Source organism: Microchirus variegatus (assembly GCF_963457635.1).
Source record: "Microchirus variegatus genome assembly, chromosome: 5".
NCBI lineage: Eukaryota > Metazoa > Chordata > Actinopteri > Pleuronectiformes > Soleidae > Microchirus > Microchirus variegatus.
The window spans coordinates 21327870-21350994 of record NC_139806.1 but is presented as its reverse complement, the minus strand read 5'-3'; the positions used below and the strand labels follow the sequence as shown (position 1 = coordinate 21350994).

General features: G+C 35.7%; 2 protein-coding genes across 2 annotated transcripts; both read right to left on the bottom strand.

The window, feature by feature from the left end:
- Positions 1-8432: 8432 nt before the first annotated feature.
- On the bottom strand, positions 8433-17700 carry ftr67 (finTRIM family, member 67). The gene is made up of 7 exons (XM_083889345.1): positions 17031-17700; positions 15627-15722; positions 15241-15474; positions 14059-14218; positions 13860-13961; positions 9479-9577; positions 8433-8884 (listed from the first exon to the last, which is right to left on the bottom strand). The coding sequence occupies exons 1-7, from the start codon at positions 17625-17627 to the stop codon at positions 8817-8819; spliced, it is 1356 nt and encodes a 451-aa protein (XP_083745471.1). The 5' UTR covers positions 17628-17700; the 3' UTR covers positions 8433-8816.
- A 1590-nt stretch (positions 17701-19290) lies between these two features.
- Positions 19291-20866, bottom strand: LOC310927099 (protein THEM6-like; the record flags this gene model as incomplete). The annotated part of the gene is made up of 2 exons (XM_083889350.1): positions 19291-19398; positions 20366-20866. The coding sequence occupies 2 exons, from the start codon at positions 20864-20866 to the stop codon at positions 19291-19293; spliced, it is 609 nt and encodes a 202-aa protein (XP_083745476.1).
- Between the last annotated feature and the right edge of the window lie 2259 nt (positions 20867-23125).

Here is a 23125-nt window from a genome sequence, read left to right as displayed (position 1 = left end):
TGTATATTTTTGGAAGACATACTATACTATGATTTTTTGTCACACTTTGGACGACATACTATAGTATGAATTTTGTCAAAAAAATGTCGCCATACTATAGTATGACTTTTTTGTATATTTTTGGAAGACATACTTTGATTTTTTTAGTCACATTTTGAACGACATACTATATTATGACTTTTTTCTCAAATATTGGACGACATACTATAGTATGACTTTTTTGTATATTTTTAGAAGACATACTACACTATAACTTTGTTTAGTCACATTTTGGACATACTATACTATGATTTTTTGTCACACTTTGGACAACATACTATAGTATGAATTTTGTCAAAAAAATGTCGACATACTATAGTATGACTTTTTTGTATATTTTTGGAAGACATACTTTGATTTTTTTAGTCACATTTTGAACGACATACTATATTATGACTTTTTTCTCAAATATTGGACGACATACTATAGTATGACTTTTTTGTATATTTTTGGAAGACATACTACACTATTATTTTGTCTAGTCACATTTTGGACGACATACTATAGTATAATTTTTTAGTAAAATTTTGGAAGACATACTATAGTATGACTTTTTTGTATAATTTTGGACGGCATACTATGCTATAATTTTTTTGTGAAATTTTGGAAGACATACTATACTATGATTTTTTTTGTCACATTTTGAACGACATACTATAGGATACTATACTATAAATCATATAGTCAGGTATGATAGTTTAGAACATTACAACTCATATCACAACTCATATCACCCCAGATGGGACTTGAACCCACAATCCCTGGCTTAGGAGGCCAGTGCCTTATCCATTTGGCCACTGGGGCTTTTTTACTGGTTTACATGACATACTACCGATGTAATTTTCATCTCAATGTGGCCAACGTATGAAAGTATGACTTTTTGTCACATTTTTTTCGACATACTATAGAATTACTTTTTTGTATATTTTTGGAAGACATACTATACTATGATTTTTTGTCACACTTTGGACGACAAACTATAGTATGAATTTTGTCAAAAAAATTTCGACATACTATAGTATGACTTTTTTGTATATTTTTAGAAGACATACTACACTATTATTTTGTTTAGTCACATTTTGGACATACTATACTATGATTTTTTGTCACACTTTGGACGACATACTATAGTATGAATTTTGTCAAAAAAATGTCGACATACTATAGTATGACTTTTTTGTATATTTTTGGAAGACATGCTTTGATTTTTTTAGTCACATTTTGAACGACATACTATATTATGACTTTTTTCTCAAATATTGGACGACATACTATAGTATGACTTTTTTGTATATTTTTGGAAGACATACTTTGATTTTTTTTGTCACATTTTGAACGACATACTATATTATGACTTTTTTCTCAAATATTGGACGACATACTATAGTATGACTTATTTGTATATTTTTGGAAGACATACTACACTATTATTTTGTCTAGTCACATTTTGGACCACATACTATAGTATAATTTTTTAGTAAAATTTTGGAAGACATACTATAGTATGACTTTTTTGTATAATTTTGGACAGCATACTATGCTATAATTTTTTTGTGAAATTTTGGAAGACATACTATACTATGATTTTTTCAGTGACATTTTGAACGACATACTATAGGATGACTTTTTTGTCTTATTTTGGACAACATACTTTGGACTTTTTTTAAACCATATAGTCAGGTATGATAGTTTAGAACATTACAACTCATATCACCCCAGATGGGACTTGAACCCACAATCCCTGGCTTAGGAGGCCAGTGCCTTATCCATTAGGCCACTGGGGCTTTTTTACTGGTTTAGATGACATACTACCTATGTCATTTTCATCTCAATGTGGCCAACGTATGAAAGTATGACTTTTTGTCACATTTTATTCGACATACTATAGAATTACTTTTTTGTATATTTTTGGAAGACATACTATACTATGATTTTTTGTCACACTTTGGACGACATACTATAGTATGAATTTTGTCAAAAAAATTTCGACATACTATAGTATGACTTTTTTGTATATTTTTAGAAGACATACTACACTATTATTTTGTTTAGTCACATTTTGGACGACATACTATAGTATAATTTTTTAGTAAAATTTTGGAAGACATACTATAGTATGACTTTTTGTCAAATTTTTTTCGACATTCTGAAGTATGACTTTTTTGTCTTATTTTGGACAACATACTATGGACTTTTTTAAATGATATAGTCAGGTATGATAGTTTAGAACATTACACACATATCACCCCAGATGGGACTTGAACCCACAATCCCTGGCTTAGGAGGCCAGTGCCTTATCCATTAGGCCACTGGGGCTTTTTTACTGATTTAGATGACATACGTTAGTATGTCATTTTCATCTCAATGTGGCCAATGTACGAAAGTATGACTTTTTGTCACATTTTATTCGACATACTATAGAATGACTTTTTTGTATATTTTTGAAAGACATACTATACTATGATTTCTTGTCACACTTTGGACGACATACTATAGTATGAATTTTTTCTCAAATATTGGACGACATACTATAGTATGACTTTTTTGTATATTTTTGGAAGACATACTACACTATTATTTTGTTTAGTCACATTTTGGACGACATACTATAGTATAATTTTTTAGTAAAATTTTGGAAGACATACTATAGTATGACTTTTTTGTATAATTTTGGACGGCATACTATGCTATAATTTTTAGTGAAATTTTGGAAGACATACTATACTATGATTTTTTTAGTCACATTTTGAACGACATACTATAGGATGACTTTTTTGTAAAAAAAAAATTGACATACTATAGAATGACGTTTTTATATAATTTTGAAAGACATACTATAGTATGACTCTTTGTATATTTTTGCAAGACATGCTATACTATGATTTTTTTAGTGACATTTTGGACGACATACTATAGTATGACTTTTTGTCAAATTTTTTTCGACATTCTGAAGTATGACTTTTTTGTCTTATTTTGGACAACATACTATGGACTTTTTTAAGATGATATAGTCAGGTATGATAGTTTAGAACATTACAATGCATATCACCCCAGATGGGACTTGAACCCACAATCCCTGGCTTAGGAGGCCAGTGCCTTATCCATTAGGCCACTGGGGCCTTTTTACTGCTTTAGATGACATAATTACGTATGTCATTTTCATCTCAATGTGGCCAACGTACGAAAGTATGACTTTTTGTCACATTTTATTCGACATACTATAGAATGACTTTTTTGTATATTTTTGGAAGACATACGATACGATGATTTTCTTTCATACTTTGGACGAATTACTATAGTATGAATTTTGTCAAAAAAATTTCGACATACTATAGTATGACTTTTGTGTATATTTTTGGAAGACATACTTTTTTTTTTTTAGTCACATTTTGAACGACATACTATATTATGACTTTTTTCTCAAATATTGGACGACATACTAAAGTATGACTTTTTTGTATATTTTTGGAAGACATACTACACGATTATTTTGTTTAGTCACATTTTGGACGACATACTATAGTATAATTTTTTAGTACAATTTTGGACTTTTTTGTATAATTTTGGACGGCATACTATGCTATAATTTTTTTGTGAAATTTTGGAAGACATACTATACTATGATTTTTTTAGTCACATTTTGGACGACATACTATAATATGACTTTTTTGTAAAAAAAAAATTGACATAATATAGAATGACGTTTTTGTATAATTTTGAAAGACATACTATAGTATGACTTTTTGTATATTTTTGCAAGACATGCTATACTATGATTTTTTTAGTGACATTTTGGACGACATACTATAGTATGACTTTTTGTCAAATTTTTTTCGACATTCTGAAGTATGACTTTTTTGTCTTATTTTGGACAACATACTATGGACTTTTTTTAAATGACATAGTCAGGTATGATAGTTTAGAACATAACAACGCATATCACCCCAGATGGGACTTGAACCCACAATCCCTGGCTTAGGAGGCCAGTGCCTTATCCATTAGGCCACTGGGGCTTTTTTACTGGTTTGGATGACATAATTACGTATTTCATTTTCATCTCAATGTGGCCAACGTACGAAAGTATGACTTTTTGTCACATTTTATTCGACATACTATAGAATGACTTTTTTGTATATTATTGGAAGACATACTTTACTATGATTTTTTGTCACACTTTGGACGACATACTATAGTATGAATTTTGTCAAAAAAATTTCGACATACTATAGTATGACTTTTTTGTATATTTTTGGAAGACATACTATGATTTTTTTAGTCACATTTTGAACGACATACTATATTATGACATTTTTCTAAAATATTGGACGACATACTATAGTATGACTTTTTGTATATTTTTGCAAAGACATGCTATACTATGATTTTTTTTATGACATTTTGGACGATATACTATAGTATGACTTTTTTGTATATTTTTGGAAGACATACTTTGATTTTGTTTAGTCACATTTTGAACGACATACTATAGTATAATTTTTTTGTAAAATTTTGGAAGACATACTATAGTATGACTTTTTTGTATAATTTTGGACGGCATACATATGCTATAGTTTTTTAGGGAAATTTTGGAAGACATACTATACTATGATTTTTTTAGTCACATTTTGAACGACATACTATAGGATGACTTTTTTGTAAAAAAAAAATTGACATACTATAGAATGACGTTTTTGTATAATTTTGAAAGACATACTATATTATGACTTTTTGTATATTTTTGCAAGACATGCTATACTATGATTTTTTTAGTGACATTTTGGACGACATACTATAGTATGTCGTCCAAAATGACTTTTGACTTTTTGTCAAATCTTTTTCAACATTCTGAAGTATGACTTTTTTGTCTTATTTTGGACAACATACTATGGACTTTTTTAAATGATATAGTCAGGTATGATAGTTTAGAACATTACAACGCATATCACCCCAGATGGGACTTGAACCCACAATCCCTGGCTTAGGAGGCCAGTGCCTTATCCATTAGGCCACTGGGGCTTTTTAACTGGTCTAGATGACATAATAACGTATGTAATTTTCATCTCAATGTGGCCAACGTACGAAAGTATGACTTTTTGTCACATTTTATTCGACATACTATAGAATTACTTTTTTGTATATTTTTGGAAGACATACTATACTATGATTTTTTGTCACACTTTGGACGACATACTATAGTATGAATTTTGTCAAAAAAAATTCAACATACTATAGTATGACTTTTTTGTATATTTTTGGAAGACATACTTTGATTTTTTTTAGTTACATTTTGAACGACATACTGTATTATGACTTTTTTCTCAAATATTGGACGACATACTATAGTATGACTTTTTTGTATATTTTTGGAAGACATACTACACTATTATTTTGTTTAGTCACATTTTGGACGACATACTATAGTATAATTTTTTAGTACAATTTTGGACTTTTTTGTATAATTTTGGACAGCATACTATGCTATAATTTTTTTGTGAAATTTTGGAAGACATACTATACTATGATTTTTTTAGTCACATTTTGAACGACATACTATAGGATGGATTTTTGTAAAAAAAAATTGACATAATATAGAATGACGTTTTTGTATAATTTTGGAAGACATACTATAGTATGACTTTTTGTATATTTTTGCAAGACATGCTATACTATGATTTTTTTAGTGACATTTTGGACGACATACTATAATATGACTTTTTGTCAATTTTTTTTCGACATTCTGAAGTATGACTTTTTTGTCTTTTTTTGGACAACATACTATGGACTTTTTTTAAATGATATAGGCCACTGGGGCTTTTTAAGTGTTTCAGATGACATACTAACCTATGTCATTTTCATCTCAATGTGGCCAACTTACGAAAGTAGGACTTTTTGTCACATTTTATTTGACATACTATAGAATGACTTTTTTGTATATTTTTGGAAGACATACTATGATTTTTTTAGTTACATTTTGAACGACATACTATATTATGACTTTTTTCTCAAATATTGGACGACATACTATAGTATGACTTTTTTGTATATTTTTGGAAGACATACTACACTATTATTTTGTCTAGTCACATTTTGGACGACACACTATAGTATAATTTTTTAGTAAAATTTTGGAAGACATACTATAGCAGGGGTGTCAAACTCAAATACAGAGTGGGCCAAAATTTAAAACTGAACAAAGCCGAGGGCCAAGGTTGAACAAATTAACCTTTTAATAGGGACCCAAACAAGTTTTGCATTGAATATTGAACAAGCAAGGCTTATATAACTTTATAGTGACATGCAAAATCGAGTTTCAAATAATAATAATAATAATTAAAAAATATCAATGGCATATCAAATAAAATTTAAATAAAAATGGAATGCACCCTAAATACAGGATAAGCGGTAGATAATGGATGGATAAAAATTTAATGCCTCTTTTCTATTTGCAGCCTTCTGAGGTAAATATCAAAATAAACTTTTTCCACAGGCTAATAATACATTTGAAAATAAAATAACAATAATGAATGAATTAAACATTCAAGCCTTGAAGTAGCAAGAGAAAGTGCATGAATAAAACGTTAATTATTGCTCAGTTTGCTACACTGATTTGCTTTAACACTGAATATGGAACAAGCAACGCTTATATAACTTAAAAGTGCAAAATCAACTTTCAAAAAACAAACGAAAAAACATCAATGGCATATTAAATAAAATTTAAATAAACGATTGAATGCCTCTTTTCTATTTGCAGCCTTCTAAGGTAAATATCAACATTAACTTTTTCCACAAGCTAATAAATTTGAAAATAAAATAACAATGAATACAAAACAACAGCAGAGCATTATGGGATTTGTAGTATTAGCGCTGAATGCGGTGTTACACCGGCGGTGCCGCTGTATAATACCGGCGGGCCAGCTCTCATATTAATTTGATATTGCCTCAAGGGCCAAATGAAATTACACGGTGGGCCAAATTTGGACCGCGGGCCAGAGTTTGACACCCATGTACTATAGTATGACTTTTTTGTATAATTTTGGACGGCATACTATGCTATAATTTTTTTGTGAAATTTTGGAAGACATACTATACTATGATTTTTTCAGTCACATTTTGAACGACATACTATAGGATGACTTTTTTGTAAAAAAAAATTTGACATACTATAGAATGACGTTTTGTATATTTTTGCAAGACATGCTATACTATGATTTTTTTAGTGACATTTTGGACGACATACTATAGTATGACTTTTTGTCAAATTTTTTTCGACATTCTGAAGTATGACTTTTTTGTCTAATTTTGGACAACATACTATGGACTTTTTCAAATGATATAGTAAGGTATGATAGTTCAGAACATTACAACGCACATCACCCCAGATGGGACTTGAACCCACAATCCCTGGCTTAGGAGGCCAGTGCCTTATCCATTAGGCCACTGGGGCTTTTTAACTGGTTTTGATGGCATACTAAATTTTGTCATTCTATCTCAATGTGGCCAACGTACGAAAGTATAACTTTTTGTCACATTTTTTTCGACATACTATAGTATGACTTTTTTGTATATTTTTGGAAGACATACTATACTGTGATTTTTTAGTCACACTTTGGACAACATACTATACTATGATTTTTTAATATATCTATAGATATACTATAGTATAACTTTTTTGTCAAATTTTGGATGAAAAAATCCAAACTTTTAGGACATACTATACTAGGACGACATCCTGTAGAATGACTTACTAAAGTATGACTTTTTTGTACATTTTTGGACGACATTATACTATGATTTTTTTGTCAAATTGTGGACGACATACTATCGTATGACTATTTTTAAAATTTCGGATGACTTACTGAAGTATGATTTTTTTAGTCACATTTTGGACATCATACTATAGCATGAGTTTTTTGTCAAATTTTGGACGACATACAATAGTATGCAGGGGTGTGTTTTTTTCTGTTTTTAGTCAATTTTTGAGTTGAGGTAGAGTAGTAGTAGAGGTGTTTTTGTTTGTTCCACTTTTGATAAACACTGATCAACATTTTAACTATATTTTATGGACAAAAAAATATTAGATTATTCGAGAAAATAATTGACAGATTGATTATAAAACTAAACAGTATAGTGTATAAACACCGCCGCGTAATGGTAGGTGCACCATATGTCGTCCTTTTATTTTGTCCTTTGCCAATCACACCCGAGTGTGACTTTTTTCTCACAAAGTTACCTGCTTTGTCGTAATGTTGTAAAAAATAAAATAAAAGGAAGTAAATCTGTCGCTCCACTTCTCCGTCACACACATGCTCACAGCAAATACAGTGGAATAAAAGAGTGGTGGACATGCAAATAAACACCACAGGTGACAACATGGGAGTCTGTACACAGGCGTTTGCTTTTTAATGTCAACACATCATGAGTCACAATCTATTATAATGAAGAGAAAGTCTTGTTAGCAGAGTTTAAAAATGGAAAATATAAATAAATATACATCTCATTAATAATGATAACTAAAAGCTGTCTATATCTGAATCTTTTTCGTCCTGCTGCTAACACTGATGGTAGATGCAGTGTCAGTGTGGTTTTCAGAGTCCACCCTCATCCCTAACCCCAACCATTTGCTCTTTAAAATAGAGAAAATAAAATGATTAAAATAAAATGATTAAATTAATGTGAAAAGATGAGTTCATAAATGAGAGAGGTGAAGGTGAGGAGAGCACTTCAGGTGTGATGGCGTTCAGTTCCATGTTGGTGTAAGTGTAAGCTGTAATAGAAGTCTATTTCCTCCTGGAGTGACAGCGTCGCTGAACTTGCCTCGTCCTGGATCCTGTACAGAGTTTGGCACCTGAACACACACAAGTGAAACTATTAGTTGCAGCATCCTTAGGCGACAGAAACACATTAGCGCATTAGAGATGACAAATGAAATGAAAAGCTCGTTCATAATTTGGTCACAATGGCATGTCCCCATATCAAGACAAAAACAGCTTCAGATGCTCTATACTGGCCAATAAAAATAGATGTTAATTTCAGAGGCATGAATAAGAAAACTGCATAAGTGAACAAGAAAGAACAATAACCATTTAAATTAGGGCTGAAATTAAGTGTCAACTATTTTGAAGTTTTCTTAAATGTGAACATTTTCTTGTTTCTTTGTTTCAAATAACAAAGAAATCATTTTAGTTTGTGGACAAAACAAGACAGTTTAGAACATCATCATTTCCAGTTTGAAAAACACTGAATAACGTTGCTTTTCTTAGCCTTATAGAACAAGCCTTCATATACAGTGTACTTAAGGCAAGGGCCGCCTTTTTTCAGTGCCATGTTTCTACAGAAGCCTGAACAGACAAACCATCCTGACCATAATGTTAACTTTTTTGAACAAAAGCTATACAATTTTAAATGTTTAAGTGATTGAAAACAATTTATGGTAATTTACCTAATGGTGAGAAGTAAAACATGGGAGCAGCAGGTCCTGGTGTGAGGAAAGGGTTGAGAGGATTGACCGGAGCGGAGTCTAGTCCAGGAGAAGGAATCACTACAACCACAACAACAACAGAGAGAACAAAAGTCAGTGCCACTGCAAAGTCTCACTGTTCACTGTGTACAAGTGCAAACTCAGCTAACTCCAAACAAGTTGAGTGAGGTGTCTGTTGTGTTTACACAAACAAACACGGTTTCAGCAGAACTCAGTCAAAACTTTCACGTCAAATTTAATTTAATGTGGTTCCTGTTTTGTCATGGTGGTAAAAGAAGAAAAGTTCCTTTTAATATTAGTAATGAATAATTAAATACAACTTGGATCAAGGGACATTCATCCATGGTAAGACCTTTGTTAATGAAACTTAAAGACAGTTAAGTTCCCTCATGAGAACTTTCTTCGACCTGTTGAACTTATATAGTATACAGTGGTATGCAAAAGTTTGGGCACCCCTGTAAATGTTCATGATTTTCCTTTATAAATCATTGGTTGTTTGAATAAGACATTTCAGTTAAATATATCATATAAGAGACAAACACAGTGATATTTGAGAAGTGAAATAAAGTTTATATGATTTACAGTTCAGTCAGGTTTGATGGTTTCCGAGCATGGACAGCCCGCTTTAAATCACACCACAAATTTTCAATAATATTCATTGTCTGGGGACTGAGATGGTCATTCCAGAACGTTGTATTTGTTCCTCTGCATGAATGCCTGAGTAGATTTTGAGCAGTGTTTAGGGTCGTTGTCTTGTTGAAAGATCCAGCCTCGGCACAACTTCAACTTTGTCACTGATTCCTGGACATTGTTCTCCAGAATCTGCTGATATTGAGTGGAATCCATGCACTGGCCACACAGCCCCACAGCATGATGGAACTGCCACCAAATTTTACTGTAGGTAGCAAGTGTTTTTCTTGGAATGCTGTGTTCTTTTTCCACCATGCATAACGCCCTTGTATTGCCCAAATAACTCTATTTTAGTATCATCCACAGCACCTCATTCCAAATGTGCTTTTCCAAAAGGCTTTTTCTGCATTACTCTTCCATACAGCATCTCCTTGTGTAAAGTGCGCTGAATAGTTGAACGATGCACAGTGACACCATCTGCAGCAAGATGATGTTGTAGGTCTTTGGAGCTGGTCTGTGGGTTGACTGTGACTGTTCTCATCATCCTTACCCTCTGCTTATCTGAGATTTTTCTTGGTTTGCCACTTCAGGCCTTAACTAGAACTGTGCCTGTGGTCTTCCAATTCCTCACAATGTTCCTCACAGTTGAAACTGAGAGTTTAAATCTCTGAGATAGCTTTCTGTATCCTTCCCCTAAACCATGATGTTGAACAATCATTGTTTTCAGGTCATTTGAGAGTTGTTTTGAGGCTCCCATGTTGCCACTCTAGAGAAGATGCAAAGAGGAGAAACACTTACAATTGGCCTCCTTAAATATACCCTTTCTCATGATTGGATTCACCTGTGTATGGAGGTCAAGGGTCACTGACCAATTTTGAGTTCCAATAATTAGTGCTAAAGGTATTGAAATCAATAAAATGACAAGGGTGCCTAAATTGATGCACATGCCTAATTTTGTTTAAATAATTCTTGTACACTTCAATCATATAAACTTTATTTCACTTCTTAAATATCACCGTGCCTGTCTCCTATATAAAAAATAGAGTTATTTGGGCAAAACAAGGGGCGTTATACATGGTGGAAAAAGAACACAGCATTCCAAGAAAAGCACATGCTATCTACAGTAAAATTTGATGGCGGTCCATCATGCTGTGGGGCTGTGTGGCCAGTGCAGGGACTGGAAATCTTGTTAAAGTTGGGGTCACATGGATTCCACTAAATATCAGCAGATTCTAGAGAACAATGTCCAGGAATCAGTGACAAAGTTGAAGTTGTGCCGAGGCTGGATCTTTCAACAAGACAATGACCCTAAACACTGCTCAAAATCTACTAAGGCTTCATGCAGAGGAACAAATACAACGTTCTGGAATGACCATCTCAGTCCCCAGACCTGAATATTATTGAAAATTTGAGGTGTGAATTAAATCGGACTGTCCATGCTCAGAAACCATCAAACCTGACTGAACTGGACATGTTTTGTAAAGAAGAATGGTCCAAAATACCTTCCTCCAGAATCCAAATTCTAATTGGAAGCTATAGGAAGCGTTTAGAGGCTGTTATTTCTGCAAAAGGAGGATGCACACAATTTTTCTTTTGTTGTGCCTAAACTTATGCACATGCCTAATAACTTTATTTGACTTCTCAACTATCACTGTGTTTGTCTCCTATATGATATATTTAACTGAAATTACTTATCCAAACAACCAATGATTTATAAAGGGAAATCATGAACATTTACAGGGGTGCCCAAACTTTTGCATACCACTGTATATACACACACACACACATATATATATGTTGAGTATTGTTTATTAGAGGCTCTTCTGAGGACAGATTTGGTTATTTCCAGCTGTTTCAGTCAATATCCAACCCATCAAAGCCTTCATTTATATATTATTTATTTCATAGATAGGTAGAACATTGATCAATTGGTCAATATTTTTGTTTGATGTATATAATTTTGTCACAAGTTACAAATAGCAACTTATTTTAACTTTATTTAATTTAAATTTAATGGTTATTGGGAGCTTAATTACAAAAACTGAAAATGTAAAACTTTATTTTATTTTTATGACCTCTCACAGCCAATATGCAGTATATTAAAGTCCACAAGGGGGCAGCAGCCTACAATACAGGAATCATTAATGTGGCACTGCTATAAACTTATTTCACTGAGCAATGAAAAAATACAAACTACTAGATAAGCATTGTTCACAGAGTCGACACACTCCTGACTCCAGGGGTCCGTTTCACAAAGCAGGTTCAACAAACTCTGAGTCTAACCCTGAACTCTGAGTTGATCTACTCTGAGATAAGATACTCTGAGTTTTTACGGTTTCAGAACAGCTGATTTGAGTTAGTTTGTTCAACTCAGAGTAGTTACACCTGGAGTTAAGCGCGTGCACCACAAGTATAAAAAGACAGCATGAATGGAGCCCCGTTTCGACGAGTCACCATGACAACGGGGAAGCGGAGGGTGACGTTCTTCACCCCAGTGGAGTTAAAAATATTAATGCGTGAGTTTGAGCATGTTTTTAGAAGGAAGTGTAACAGCAGCAAAAGAGAGGGAGAACACTGCTGCTGATGCGGAAGTTTAAATGTCGTCCTTTGCACAATCACAATAATATTACAGGGGGAAACTGATTGAGTGGTAGCTTATTAATTAATTTATTTAGGTGTAATCCCGTGGGGGAGAAGCGCACTTGGCAGCAGTTTAATATGAAACATAAAAACATTGTTCAAACAGGTAAGACCTCGGTATAATCTCATGGGATTAACCTCATTTTGATCATGTTTTACATAAAGTAAATATGAAGTGGCTGTTTGACTGTACAGTTGTTTTATCCCCAACATTATGCTGTTTTCACACATAAATGACTTCTCATTCTTTATATCACGTTCAAGTGCTCTGCATCTATGACGTTGTATAAAAGAAACATTTGTAAATTTGTAAATATAAAAAATAATTTTAAAAAACCGCAGCGCAACACACAATATCTGCTGTGATGTGAGAGCGTGACTCCGGTTGTTAATGTTGAAATGTAAGGACGGATTAGGTTGTGTAAGTAAACGATGGACTGTAACGTGAAACAGTTCCGCTCAAAAAGAAAAGTGTCTGGAAATGTAAGAACATCTATGAGGTCTGATAATCATCTCCTGACGAATATTTAATTCTCTGCGCAGTAATGCTGCACCTTCATCCACGGGATCACTGTCAAAAGGACATGGTTGTGAAAATAGTCGCCACTAATATAACTTCTAATGTAGACGCAGAACAGACAGACAAAACTCTGCTGACTGAATGAATGAGGAAATCAAATACCGTGTGTGTCTGAAAGAGAGCGGAGACAGAGAGAAACAAGGTTTGCAGAGAAAAACCTGGTCCCGACCAGGTTAGGTTCAAAGAGCATGTTACCATGGTAACTGACCGAGAGCTTAAGTTACCTCTCTCTGTGGAACAGGCTAGAGTTACTCCTCTTTCTCTGGTTTGAGTTTGTGAAACGGAAAACTCAGTTTCCCTCATTTCAGGGTTAACAGACTCAGAGTTTTCACTAAACCTGCTTTGTGAAACGGACCCGTGATCCATTTCTGAATCAAAATCTCATAACTTCTTCCATCATTAAAAATTTTATTAGAAAATACTTCCTGAGTTCTGCTGCTCACACGTGTCACATATTTCTAGTTACAAACATGATGTGGTTTATTGACTCACCTGGTGCTGCTTCTGTTTGAGCGACTGAACTCACGTCCCCAGACTGCGTGGTGTCTCCTTGCGTCGCATGATTAGAAGAACCTACGATCACTACGTCCCTCACTGCCAATCAAAGACAGGAACAGGATTCCATTAACACAGATGATATTATAAATGGTTTCAGATAGAAAAAATAAACACAAATCTGATACAACCCTACCTCTTTCATAGATGCTGACGAATCCTCCCTGGCAGACTTCCTGCAATAGTCCTTTAAAATCTGACACAGCTGTCATCACTGGGCCAAAGGTCAGGTTGGGGTCAACGGTGACTGAAGGCAAAGCTGACAGCACAGGTGGAACATAGAGAGACTGACAGCCCTGCAATCACAAGCACACACACAGAGAGGGAGTGAAGTTTGTGTTTGTAGTGAACGTCTTAAAGGGGACTTCTGAGTTGTTTTCAACTCTGTGTTTATAAATGTGGCTGTGACAGGGAAAAGTACACAAAAAAACACAAACTTTTCAAACTGTGATATTCTTCTTCTAATACTAATTTCCAGCACACTGTGAACTGAGAGGTGTAATGTTGTCTTCCAAGTTCTTTATCACAGTTTGAAGTCCTCATCCTCACTCTTTTATCCTCATACTCAATAACGTTTATATTTTGTTCCTTATTTTCACTAGATGAACAAATGACGCAAATTGTTATTGTAGAGTGTGACATTATCGCCGAAGCATTATGAAGCGTTTCCATCAGGGTTTGGTTTGGTACAGTACAGTCTGGAATGGTTAAGCCCTGGGAAAGGCTTGTGTTTTGACTGAGAACAGTACCTTTACTTGGTCGGTGGCGTGTGGACGAGATATGTAGTGTGATGTTAAAGCGGTGTGACAACAAAGAACGACAATGACATTGAGCGTGACAGAACAACAATGGCTTACTGCTGTTTGCTGGCATCTTCTTCATTCCTACTTCCATGGCATATTTACACCTGGAGCCCAATCAGCTGACTGTCAAGGTTTGAGCCTGTCTAGCTCCAGCTAGCCCATACTGTACCATGCCATTTTACACTTGTAACCCAAGGGATGGGTGCCACAAAATGGAACGATTAAGGTGGGTTATTTTGGTACTATTCCTAATGGAAACACAACAAAATACATGGTGTACTAAACTGCTCCACTCCATGGAAACATGGCTTTGGTCTTACTCAAATCTCAAGACCTGAGAGCTGTTGCAGTTGATGAAGTGATAAAAGTGAGTGAGAGCCCAACAAACTGATCTACTGGAGCAGTTCTGAAGATTTTTGTGAGTACTATTCACTTACATTAATAAACATAGACCCCAATTAGAAAAAATCCCAGTGTTCCCCTTTAAATAACTAAACAATTCAGAGTTGTGTTACTTGAAGGAAATGGATGTGGTCCTCAGCCTGGGACAATCTGTCCAGTTCAGCCTCACTCTTCTTCAGCTCTGTGATCTCCCTCTGGATCTTGTCGAGCAGCTGCTCAGCCTGGCTAATGGCCATCTTCTCCTGGGCTTTGATCAGCTCTCTCACTTCAAAACGTTTCAGCTCCATTGACCTAATCAGTTCAGTGAGGACGGCGTCACTTTCATCAGCTGCCGTCCGAGCAGAGCGCTAGAGGGTAACACAAAGCAAACATAGATCCTCAGATGTTTTTACAGGCACAAAAAATACCAAAAAAACTAAAACAAAATATCAAATGATTCTCAGTAATATAGAAGAAGTGGGACATTTGTTGCTGTGTTTAAAACAGTGTTACCACTTACAGTGAGAGAGAAAATGGCATGTCTCAGCTCGTGAGCCTCCTTTTCTCTGAGCTGAATCCGCAGCTGGGAGTTTTTCTTCATGTCACTGAGCTGCGTCTGAAGCAAAGTATGAAGAAAACATGAATCTTTAATTGCTTTAACTTCACAGGAATTGCGCTTCAGGAATTTACTGTAGCAAAATTTATGGACCAGGTCTGGGAGAGAAGGCAGGATATATCTTTTGAAACCAAGCTGAAAATTATTTAAATCTTTTAAGTGTATGGGATGATGTAATTTTGTCCTACAAACCCATGAAGGACTTACAGCAATTTAAATCGGACCTAGACCGGAAGTTCCAATTAACGGTGTTTTTTAGTGTGTATCTGCGTCATTACCTTGTTTAAGAAGCCCTGAAGGTTCAAAACAAACAGTTCAGCCACTGCTGAGAATGCTGTGTTTTATTGTAATCTCGGGCTCAGCGAGATCTCCCTTCTGGTTACGTAAACAGCATTTGTCCTGAACAGCAGATCCTCCTGCTCCGGGCACTAGTCCGGGCACATCCGGTTGCGTACATTGAACCGCAGAAGAAGAATAACGTCCGTTGTGGAGGTGTTTCACGAGCGACAGTGTCTTCTGACTCTGGGTCTGACTCCGGGTCAAAGGGAGTTGTGACGAAACTATTTTTAAACATTGTTAAAACAATGTTTTGATCGGCTCGTTTACAGCAACTAGGAGGTTTTTGACCATAAAAACAAGTTAATGTATGTAAGTAGACCTCCATAACTAACATATATGTGCAACATGACCACTCTATGTGAGCTTTAATGAACATGGAGCCACTGTTACATGAGAGCACAGTCCTGCTTTGACATGTTAGCAGCTGATCATCTGACAGTGAATCAATCACATGATTCATTACCTTTAGACTGATCAATCACCACTATGACCTTTCAATGACCTTCCTGTATTCAAGGAAGGTCAAAGTTCTCTTCAGCTTGTGTTTATTTAAAGATGCAGACTCACTATGGGGCATGGACGATGCAGTGTGAGGCAAAACCCAAATATTTACCCAATATTACTACTACCGAAACCGTAGTTGTAGCACAAATGTTATACATTGACTTTTCTCTTCTGATTACATTACTTTCCCACCACTCACCCAGCAAATTGTTATGAATAGTGGTGTTACACCCAGCAAATGAGAGGGGCCTGAATACAGAGTGCAAGACAAGGGCGGAACTACAAGTGGACAAATGAAAAAAGGGTAAAGTACTTTGAGCTCAACTCAGATTTCCATCACGAAAAGGGTGGATTGTTTGGTTTCTCTTTCTCTCTCTAAAACTACAATAGATGTTGGCCCTGCTATAGTGTATGTTGTGATTTGACCCTAAACAAATGTAACCGATCGATCAATCAATCATTTACCTGCTTGTACACCATCTCCTGCTCAGCCAGCACCGTTTCGTGTCCTTTATGTTCGTCAGTCAGACACTGGTAACAGATGCAATGACCGTCAGTGCGACAGAAAACCTCCAGCAGCTTGTCGTGTCGGGGACAAATCGTCTCCTGCAGCTTCTTGGACGCAGACACCAGTCTGTGTTTCTTGAAGGCGACAGACTCGTAGTGAGGCTGGACGTGGACGTCGCAGTACGAGGCCAAACACACCAGACATGATTTGACAGCCCTGTTTTTCCTCCCCGTGCACGCGTCGCACTGCACGTCGCCGGCCTCGGCGAAACTTTGGTTTGAATCCGTCGTGGCCTCTTGGAGCCCGTTTTTCTTGAATTTCTCCACCACGTCGGCCAGCATGGTGTTCCTGGCCAGCACCGGCCTCGGGCTGGAGGTGTGACGGCACTGCGGGCAGACATAGCTCCCCAGAAAGTCGTCCTGGTCCCAGTAGTTTTGGATGCAGACCAAGCAGTAGCTGTGTCCGCAGGGAATAGTCACGGGCTCCTTCAGCACGTCCAGACATATCGAGCAGTTGAACTGGTCCTTGTCCAGAACCAAACCGGCTTGAGCCATCGTCCAGAACCGAAGAAGTACCGTCTCTGAACTCAGTACAAACACGGGGTGAGCGAAAACACAGCAGTGACGTTTGCTTTGTTTACAGGAAGAGGGAGGGAGGGAGTCGCCGGAAGCGGAAGCAGGGGGTTTTAATATTAAAAGAACAGAATTGTCAAAATAATGTACCGTAAGCTTTTTTCTCTCTCTCACACACACACACACACACACAGTTAAACTATTTTTAGAACACTGCACTGACTTCCATGAACATTATCCCTAATTTAACCACAATTCAGAACTTTACAGCCACACCAGTTCTTCAGAAGTTATGACCACTTTTGGTCTCTATGACGACTACTGGTCTGGACAGAAAATGAGGTATTTGTGGTGTTTTCCTTTTATCCAAAGGACACAAACATTTACCCCGACCAAACAAAGCTTTGTTACAGAGCCACGATGATATCGATATTTTGCTGTAGGTCGATGCTCAGGAGAACCCACAAAAAGTCTCAATACATCAGAAGATGAATCATTACTGAATGAATATGTAGTATGAGTATAAGGAAAGGGAAAAAAACAAACATTTGTTTTGAAGCATTTTTAATTAAAAATGCTGATAAATAACAAACAAACACAATAAATGAAGTCTGATACAGCAATCAATTTTTAACGCTTCATAAATAAGGAATAATAATAAACACATTAATGACAACATGTATCTTTTCAATTAAATATGACTTTTGTGCATTTTTAAAATGTTATAGTTTCCCTTTCATACAGAGCAATACATTACATTGGTCACAAAGTAAAGCGTTGAAGCAACAAAGGAAAGTGGTCGACATTTCTACAGTGTCTCACTAAAAACAGAGCATCATCCAAACCTTCAGTGTGCGTCCAACAGCTTCATAAAATAAGATTGATAATAAAATTGTTTCTCACACCTGCCAGTCTAATTTTTTAGCACTTTCACCTATAATCACACACAAATCCAATGACAATGCAATTTGGTCAAAAGCAATATTCACCAAAGGAAAAACAAACATTAACTCTCAGAAGTTCAGTTTGCATACTCACTTGGGTTACCTTGTGCAAAAATAATAATGGGAAGACAAAAACTAACTGTTATTGCATGTTACTCATGTCTGTTCAAGCATCTTGACACCGTCTGTTTGTTTTTTCATAAAATGTATAATCCTATAAAAATTATAACTGTAAACTATGACTAATCAAGAGAACCAGGCACAAGAAAAATAGATTCTGTTTGTTTGAAATCATGCATTAATATCAGAGGAAGATTAACTTTTGCTCTACATGCTTATTTGAAATGAGAGAAATTTTGAAAGCCAGTCTATTCACAGTCCACGACTTAATATGCTGCAATCGTAAAGCTGTGTTTTTGTTTCCCTTGAACCCAGTGAATGAGTGCATTTTAAAACATATAATACGGCATAATTCAAGTTTTCAGATTTAACTGATGTAAGTCCATTACTTCAGTTCACGTGATAAAATAATAATCAGCAGGTAGGCATGACACCTATGAGATTGGTGGAATCTTCTAAGTCAAGTAAAATGTTTAAAAGTTCGTCTGCATGTACTGTATGTGGATGTGCGTATATTTTACATGTGCATGCAATGCAAATGATAGATCTACACTCATGATACACAGTGTCATGGTGTGGCTTCACTTATTCTTCTCTTCCAGTCCACTCTCTGCTCTCAGAGCCAAGCTGCTGGCTGAAATGTAGCTGATCCAGTGTTTGAGATCTTCGGGAAACTCGGGGCACTCGATCTACACAAGCAAACAGAATGATGAGGTAGAATAAAAGTCAATGGTCAAGCTCACAAATAACTAGTTGAGAGTTTTCTTGCAAGGTCACAATAATCTGACTTTGAAGATACAGAACAATTTAGGGTCATTAAATGTGACGATTTAAATTGAGACCATGATATGGTAAGGATATGGTAGTCTGTAATGTGTAATGTATGTAGTCTGTAGTGCTTTTCTAGTCTTGATGACCACTCAAAGCTGCTTTACACTAGTTTTGCCATTCCCTCAGCTTCAGTGTATCTATGTGCAGCACATCTATATCACCCATCTTTACCATTCACACGCTGCCGGCACAGTTGTCAGGGACAACGTGAAGTTAAGTGTCTTGCCCAAGGACACATTGGCATGTAAACTAGTAGAGCCTGGAATCAAAACCACAATCTTCCATTTGAAAGACGACTAATAACATTACCCAATCGCCCCTGTACAATGTGGAGGAGTGTAGGGCTGCAACTAATATTATTTTCAGCATCGATTAATCATTTATAATACTCATACAAGTTTTTTTATATGGAGCAAACAAACCAGAAAATATTCACATTCAAGAAAAATCAGAGCTTGTTTTAATCATCAAAAAACACTCAAGCCAATGTCGATTATCAGAATTGTTGATTCATTTCATAATCGATTGCAGCCCAAGTGGAGTTAGATGCCACCCTCCCCCACAGTATTATGACTATTTAACATAACATACCGATGTTCAATACAGCCTTCTTTTAGTTTCCGACTTCTTAGAAAAGACGGAAAAAACAGTTAAAATGTACTGCATCTCTGAACTCTCCTTATCAGACACATTTGGCATACGTTTTTGATAATTCCCCTCAGGGGAGGCACACTAATTATCAAACACACTACTAATCAAATAATGGAAAAACAAAGTTCAATAGCAAGCCTTCCACATTTCACTCCATGTTCTGGTTGAACTCACCTTTCTCTTGCATACAAATTCAATAATCTTCTCTGGGCTGCAGCTCACCACATTCTGCCTGCAGAGCATAATCGCTGATACAAAGCCGTCTCTCTTGGACACAAAGCGCTGCTCCAAGTAAAAGGCCTTCTCATCCCATCCCACTACTTTGGTCCGAATTTCAAAAGCTTCACGGAAGGCCAAGGAGCGGCGATACCTGATGGTGGAAGCCCCAACCACCATTTTGGCTCCCAATTTGTGCGAGGCCATGAACAGCCCGTTTCGCATGTAATGGTGAAAGCGGGCAAAGTCACACTCCCTCAGGTATCGAGAGTTGTTCATGTGGCCCATGTAGTCCAAATCGTGAGGAAGGACCATGCCATCAATGCTTTGCTCAGCTAGAATGTCCCATATTCTGGGTTGGAACCATGCCTCGAAAAACACCTGGGCCCCACGCAGGAAGTACCATACATCCAGAGTGCAGAAGAGCAGGAGGAGGGCTCCCAACACCAACAGCAACATCTCGCTAAAACAAGAGAGTTACTGTTACTGTTAAAGGACATTTTACATGCGTTAGAAACAATTAAATTGCCTCACACATTTAGCTATATCACAAATATTATACTCAAAATTGTTGAGTGTGTAATTTGTGTGATATTAAGTGACTTTAAATATATATATATATATATATATATAATTTTGTTGATTCCATGTATTTTTTTTAATCAATACATATGATATTTAATGTACAATACTTGGTGTATTTCACAAATGTATTACAGATATTACATATGATGATTATCATTGCAACAGCCTTTAAAACCAGGAAAAGTGCTCAAAGATACAGTATCACAATATCCAAACTCTAAGACCATATCTTGTCTTAGGTCACGATAAAGATATAATATCGATATATTTCCCTATTCCCTATGATAGTTACATACAAATTAAAGGTAGATGGCAGCAAAACACTTCATTCAATTTATATTTTCAATGGGAGGGAAACAGGGAAAAAGACAAATATTTAGAAAACGAATATTTCAAAGAACTGTACATGTATCAATGTCATCAGTGAGGGAAAGACTTTGATACAAGTAGAGCTGAAACAACTACTTGATTAATCAATTGATTATTAATCAATTACTAAATGAATTGAACAGCATGAATGAACAGATTAATGGATTATGAAAATAATAATTTGTTGCAGCTCTAGATACAAGAACAGTTGGAATGGACTAAGAGATTTAGAAGTTAGCAACTGTGAATGTGCCTGGATAGCTAGGTAATGATGGTAAAGATGATGATAATAATAATGATAATAACAACACAATGGAAAATAAGTGTAGAGTACAAATGGCAGCAGATGGCCATTAAATGATTCATACCAAGTATAGCTGGTTTCCATGTAGTAAATGTTGACAGATAAAAAATAACAAAATTATACACAAACCACTTATGGTCTCTCCCTCTCCAATCTGTGCACTACAGTACAATCAACATATTTTAAATAAAACACAACAACATCTAAACTAAATATTAAATATAATTCATGAAATGTGCAATAAAACCAAACAAACTGTCAAATCAACTTCTGAAAGAATGAAGGGGAAATAAAGGATGATTAAATGGAGAGTACAGTAATGCAACAACATTACTAACTTTTGGATTCAAAATAAAGTTTTACTGTAAACATTATTAAAGTAATAACTGGCCGGAGGTTTACCTCTATAAGCACCGACAAGACTCCCATCTCAAATAGTACGCAAGTTAAATATTGAGTTTTTTCCCTAAGTATTTATACATAGTAGGCATTAACCTCTGCTTTTCTTGACAGAAAACCGCTCAGTTCATGGTCAAAAGAGACAATGAAGATGAGAAGAGTGCGTTTTCACTCCGTGAAGCAAAAACACGGAACAGCAACGTCCCTCATCAGCTCAACCTTGACAGAGCTGCAGCTGCAGAGCTAACGCTACTCCACCGGCTCAACCTGCTGTCACAGCCAAATCTGCTAGTTTAGCTTAGCTGCTGTAGCTGCAGATACACGGTGGCCCTGGCAGAATATAAAATACAGTTGTACGAATAAAACCGCCACTCCTATTTGCTCACATACCCGGAATCCAAGCATTGGTCGTATATTCGGCAGAGGTGTACATTTGTAACTTTAAACTTACCGTGCGCCCGGTACAAAGCGATAACATTAGATGCTACGAAACCGGTGGAATGAATGCAAATGACTTCCGGGTTCTCCGTGACGACACTCGATGTCATTGGTCGCCGCGTAGGCATGGCTACGTTTTATCCACCTCATTCACGTACGAAGCCAAATTAAATGCAATTTTAGCAATAAAAACAATTCAACATTATTGTATGTATTGTTGTACGGCCCAGTATTTATTTGTAATTATGTCATCAAGCGTTTTATGTAGCACTCAAAATAAACTAAAATAAAAGTGTCAATATAATAAAGCAATTTACAAGTATCACATTAAATCACTCGATTTGGCATTCCACACAGAGTGAGGATATTTCATAGCATAGTATACATTCAGTTATTATACACATGTTGGTATGTCATATTTATTAATAATTGCTTATTTCAGAAGTATTCTGAATACTTCGTCTTTCTGTTCTAAATAAACAAGGGGCTGTGCACATCTGACAGCATCCATGTTCTTTTTAAATCAGCCCAAAGAGAAACAAAGTTGTTTTTCCTTCATTTTCTTCTGGCAAAGAATAAATAAACCTCTATTTAGATTATGGACATAGTTTGCTCATGTGCAT

Bases quoted from the DNA above. Each gene is read 5' to 3' on its own strand.
- ftr67 (XM_083889345.1), bottom strand. From the start codon at position 17,627: ATGGCTCAAGCCGGTTTGGTTCTGGACAAGGACCAGTTCAACTGCTCG. The intron at 15,475-15,626 runs GTAAGTGGTAAC...GTTACCCTCTAG, and splicing joins ATGCCATTTTCTCTCTCACT to CGCTCTGCTCGGACGGCAGC. The intron at 8,885-9,478 runs GTAAATTACCAT...GTGTGTGTTCAG, and splicing joins GTTTTACTTCTCACCATTAG to GTGCCAAACTCTGTACAGGA.